Raw genomic sequence first — 6,000 nt, 5'->3', positions numbered from 1 at the left:
TCTGTAAAGAGGAGTGGGACAAAATCCCTCCTGAGATGTGTACAAACCTGGTGGCCAACTACAAGAAACGTCTGACCTCTGTGATTGCCAACAAGGGTTTTGCCACCAAGTACTAAGTCATGTTTTGCAGAGGGGTCAAATACTTATTTCCCTCATTAAAATGCAAATCAATTTATAACATTTTTGACATGCGTTTTTCTGGATTTTTTTGTTGTTATTCTGTCTCTCACTGTTCAAATAAACCTACCATTAAAATTATAGACTGATCATGTCTTTGTCAGTGGGCAAACGTACAAAATCAGCAGGGGATCAAATACTTTTTTCCCTCACTGTAGTACTGTATGTGAGCAGGGTCGTGTTCATAGGGCACACTATGGCAAAACGTTTTGCACAGAGGACAAATATGTGTTCAAAATGGTAGCTATGCTGGTTATTCAATGTGTATCAATCCATTTATTTATAACACATGTTGGTCTTGTGGTTGCATATGGACCTTTTCTCTTCAGAACAATGAAGGAACCACCCACTCTCACTGTGTACTTGATACACTTACACTGCTTACTTAATCCATACTGTAGACCCTGTTGAGCCAATTAACTATTGTTCAGTTTCTTTATAGGGTACAGACACTTTATTGAGCCAGTTAACTATTGTTCAGTTTCTTTATAGGGTACAGACACTTTATTGAGCCAGTTAACTATTGTTCAGTTTCTGTATAGGGTACAGTCAGTTTATTGAGCCAGTTAACTATTGTTCAGTTTCTGTATAGGGTACAGTCAGTTTATTGAGCCAGTTAACTATTGTTCAGTTTCTGTATAGGGTACAGACAGTTTATTGAGCCAGTTAACTATTGTTCAGTTTCTGTATAGGGTACAGACAGTTAATTTGTATCTCATTAACAATTCAAATAAAGCATTATGATAGAATGGAGTCATTCTGTTACTAATTTCCCCTGCATAAATTACCCACTATCTCACCCCTATCCTTGTTACTCACCCACTGACAACCATTCATATATAATCTACTCTCTCTATATCTACTCTAATGCACAGTTAATGGGGAGTCAAATCACATATACTCAGGGTAAACAATACTATTTTATAGACCGCTGAATTTATTAGCCTATATGGCGAGGTATGTTTTGCATAACGTGATAGTCAGCAGTACTGTAACTGCCTGACTCAACTGCTCTGTTGATGTGTCGTCATGTGGTATCTGCTTTCACTTGATTGGCCAATCGAAGTAAGTCAAGAGTATTTATGCAGTGAGGCGAAATGTTCACAGCGTTGCAGATAGAAATGTAACATAGAGCTAACTTGATTCCTTATTCTATTTGACAGACAATCATATCTGTTCTATGCAATGTATTTATATCTGATCGTTCTCTACCTTCAGGGTCTTATTTATTAGTGCACAATGTAGCAAAATGTTTTGCAACAGAAAAACAAAAATGTTTCTTACTGAACAGTTCAGTTAGTCCCTCCCTGTTTCAGTCCATTGTCTTCTGTTTGGTGCCAAATGAATATGAACCTGATAACAGCAGTTCAGAGATATGGATATGATTGGATAAGTACAATTAATTTTAATGATTTTGATTTGTGCTTTCATTGTTTCCTCAGGATAAAGGAATGGGTGGAGCAGATGCAGCAGGAGCTGGTCACACTGACGGACACAGCCAGCGGAGTGCAGAACCTCATACAGGTTGGACACATTCACACACACACACACACACACACACAGTCTTGTATAGCTAACTTTGTGGGGACAAACAATTCAGTCCATTTCAAAATCCTATTTTACCTAACCCCTAAACTTAAACCTAACCCGTACTCTTACCCTTACCCTAACCCTAACACTAACCTTAACCCTAACCTTAACCCAAAAACCTAACCTTAACCCTAACCTTAAACCTAACCCTAGCTCCTAAAACTAACCCTAGCTCCTAACCCTAATTGTTACCGTAATTCTAACCCTAACGCTAATTCTACCCTATACTCCCTAGAAAAACATTTGACCTCGAATAGTTAAACACGTCCACACACACACACACACCTTGTAAACATAGGCACACAGACGTGCACAAACTTGCACATACCACACTTCCACACTCCTCCCAAACGCACAGGATGCTTGCAACCCCATAGTCACACATCCACAACTCTGGATTTCCATTCCTCCATTCAACAATCAATACACACACATGCACACACGCTAACAAACACGCACACACACACACACACACAGACAAACACACACACACACACACATACACTCCTGACCTCTCCTGTTTGATGTGTGTCACATCCAATTCAATGATGGTTGTCTCAACACATCTGGATTTTACAAAGTGTCATCTCATTAGTGATGTGTGGGACATCTGCTTACAGTATTCTGCTAGCGGAATATCCACACTCAAGGACTATCAGTGTCAACTCCAAACTACATCCCTATCCACTTCCCTAACAAGCTTACATGATCTGGACAGTTAGGAGGAGCTGGTACTTTGTCAGCATCCCAAATGGCACCCTATTTCCTATGTAGTTCACTACTTTTGACCAGGGGGCTCTAGTCATAAGTAGTGCACTATATGGGGAATAGGGTGCCATTTGGGACACATCCCTTGTGTTGATTGATATAACCCTATGACACCTTTCTTCCTCTTGCCTAGCTAGGCCTGATATGGAGCCTCTGTAATTATTTACATTTACATTTACGTCATTTAGCAGATGCTCTTATCCAAAGCGACTTACAAATAGGTGCATTCACCTTATAGCCAGTCGGATAACCACTTTACAATTTGTTTTTTACTTTTATTTTTTTTATTTGTATTATTATTATTATTATTGAAAAAAAAATTGGGGGGGGGTGGGTTGGGGTAAGGGGGGGGTAGAAGGATTACTTTATCCTATCCCAGGTATTCCTTAAAGAGGTGGGGTTTCAAATGTCTCCGGAAGGTGGTGAGTGACTCCGCTGTCCTGGCGTCGTGAGGGAGCTTGTTCCACCATTGGGGTGCCAGAGCAGCGAACAGTTTTGACTGGGCTGAGCGGGAACTATGCTTCCGCAGAGGTAGGGGAGCCAGCAGGCCAGAGGTGGATGAACGCAATGCCCTCGTTTGGGTGTAGGGACTGATCAGAGCCTGAAGGTACGGAGGTGCCGTTCCCCTCACAGCTCCGTAGGCAAGCACCATGGGAAGGTTGAACACCAGACAGGCTGCGTCATTCTGGATGAGTTGTAGGGGTTTAATGGCACAGGCAGGGAGCCCAGCCAACAGCGAGTTGCAGTAATCCAGACGGGAGATGACAAGTGCCTGGATTAGGACCTGTGTCGCTTCCTGTGTAAGGCAGGGTCGTACTCTCCGAATGTTGTAGAGCATGAACCTACAGGATCGGGTCACCGCCTTGATGTTAGCGGAGAACGACAGGGTGTTGTCCAGGGTCACGCCAAGGCTCTTCGCACTCTGGGAGGAGGACACAACGGAGTTGTCAACCGTGATGGCGAGATCATGGAACAGGCAGTCCTTCCCCGGGAGGAAGAGCAGCTCCGTCTTGCCAAGGTTCAGCTTGAGGTGGTGATCCGTCATCCATACTGATATGTCTGCCAGACATGCAGAGATGCGATTCGCCACCTGGTTATCAGAAGGGGGAAAGGAGAAGATTAGTTGTGTGTCGCCAGCGTAGCAATGATAGGAGAGGCCATGTGAGGATATGACTGAGCCAAGTGACTTGGTGTATAGCGAGAATAGGAGAGGGCCTGGAACTGAGCCCTGGGGGACACCAGTGGTGAGAGCACGTGGTGCGGAGACAGCTTCTCGCCACGCCACTTGGTAGGAGCGACCGGTCAGGTAGGACGCAATCCAAGAGTGAGCCGCGCCGGAGATGCCCAGCTCGGAGAGGGTGGAGAGGAGGATCTGATGGTTCACAGTATCAAAGGCAGCAGACAGGTCTAGAAGGACAAGAGCAGAGGAGAGAGAGTTAGCATTAGCAGTGCGGAGAGCCTCCGTGACACAGAGAAGAGCAGTCTCAGTTGAATGACCAGTCTTGAAACCTGACTGGTTTGGATCAAGAAGGTCCTTCTGAGAGAGATAGCAAGAGAGTTGGCTAAAGACGGCACGCTCAATAGTTTTGGAGAGAAAAGAAAGAAGGGATACTGGTCTGTAGTTGTTGACATCAGAGGGATCGAGTGTTGGTTTTTTGAGAAGGGGTGCAACTCTCGCTCTCTTGAAGACGGAAGGGACATAGCCAGCGGTCAAGGATGAGTTGATCAGCGAGGTGAGGTAAGGGAGAAGGTCACCGGAGATGGTCTGGAGAAGAGAGGAGGGGATAGGGTCAAGCGGGCAGGTTGTTGGGCGGCCTGCCGTCACAAGTCGCAAGATTTTATCTGGAGAGAGAGGGGAGAAAGAAGTCAAAGCATAGGGTAGGGCAGTGTGAGCAGGACCAGCAGTGTCATTTGACTTAACAAACGAGGATCGGATGTCGTCAACCTTCTTTTCAAAATGGTTGACGAAGTCATCCACAGAGAGGGAGGAGGGGGGGGGGGGGATTCAGCAGGGAGGAGAATGTGGCAAAGAGCTTCCTAGGGTTAGAGGCAGATGCTTGGAATGTAGAGTGGTAGAAAGTGGCCTTAGCAGCAGAAACAGATGAAGAAAATGTAGAGAGGAGGGAGTGAAAAGATGCCAGGTCCGCAGGGAGTCTAGTTTTCTTCCATTTCCGCTCAGCTGCCCGGAGCTCTGTTCTGTGAGCTGGCAATGAGTCATCAAGCCACGGAGCTGGAGGGGAGGACCGAGCCGGCCGGGAGGATAGGGGACATAGAGAGTCAAAGGATGCAGAAAGGGAGGAGAGGAGGGTTGAGGAGGCAGAATCAGGAGATTGGAGGGAGAAGGATTGAGCAGAGGGAAGAGATGATAGGATGGAAGAGAAGAGAGTAGCGGGAGAGAGAGAGCGAAGGTTGCAACGGCGCATTACCATCTGTGTAGGGGCAGAGTGAGTAGTGTTGGAGGAGAGGGAGAGAGAAAAGGATACAAAGTAGTGGTCGGAGACTTGGAGGGGAGTTGCAGTGAGATTAGTAGAACATCAGCATCTAGTAAAGATGAGGTCAAGCGTATTGCCTGCCTTGTGAGTAGGGGGGGACGGTGAGAGGGTGAGGTCAAAAGAGGAGAGGAGTGGAAAGAAGGAGGCAGAGAGAAATGAGTCAAATGTAGACGTAGGGAGGTTGAAATCCCCCAGAACTGTGAGGGGTGAGCCATCCTCAGGAAAGGAACTCATCAAGGCGTCAAGCTCATTGATGAACTCTCCAAGGGATCCTGGAGGGCGATAGATGACAAGGATATTAAGCTTAAATGGGCTAGTGACTGTGACAGCATGGAATTCAAATGAGGAGATAGACAGATGGGTCAGGGGAAAAATTGAGAATGTCCTCTTGGGAGAGATGAGGATTCCTGTGCCACCACCCCGCTGACCAGATGCTCTCGGGGTATGCGAGAACACATGGTCAGACGAGGAGAGAGCAGCAGGAGTAGCAGTGTTTTCAGGGGTAATCCATGTTTCCGTCAGCGCCAAGAAGTCGAGGGACTGGAGGGTAGCATAGGCTGAGATGAACTCTGCCTTGTTGGCAGCAGAACGGCAGTTCCAGAGGCTGCCTGAGACCTGGAACTCCACGTGGGAGGTGCGTGCAGGGACCACCAGGTTAGAGAGGCAGCAGCCACGCGGTGTGAGGCGTTTGTGTAGCCTGTGCGGAGAGGAGAGGACAGGGATAGGCAGAGGCATAGTTGACAGGCTGCAGCAGATGGCTACAATAATGCAGAGGAGATCGGAATGAAATGAACTAAACATCTGGGACTAACCCGCAACTCCCAAATATAACTCTCCCAACTTCCACCTCAGAAACTATAATTGTTGTAAACTACAGCGGTTCAATGTTTTCTAGGAATAGACTAACTTAGTTTATTCAGCTAGCTAACTAGGTGCAGTATTATTCCGTGAAAATCGTCCGGGCACCTCGTCA

At 46.4% G+C, this 6,000-nt stretch overlaps 1 protein-coding gene across 1 annotated transcript in view; it reads left to right on the top strand.

Moving 5' to 3' along the window:
* Positions 1-6,000, top strand: part of LOC311129045 (voltage-dependent calcium channel subunit alpha-2/delta-1-like) — a 193,801-nt gene that overhangs the window by 26,622 nt on the left and 161,179 nt on the right. Inside the window, exon 2 of the mRNA XM_084161304.1 lies at positions 1,620-1,701. Coding sequence (XP_084017430.1) covers positions 1,620-1,701 — 82 coding nt within the window. The remainder of the gene's footprint in view (positions 1-1,619; positions 1,702-6,000) is intronic.

The sequence above is a fragment of the Coregonus lavaretus genome (assembly GCF_964263955.1).
Source record: "Coregonus lavaretus genome assembly, chromosome: 5".
NCBI classification, from domain to species: domain Eukaryota; kingdom Metazoa; phylum Chordata; class Actinopteri; order Salmoniformes; family Salmonidae; genus Coregonus; species Coregonus lavaretus.
Note: the sequence above shows the minus strand (reverse complement) of the source record. Positions and strands in the feature narration are given on the sequence as shown.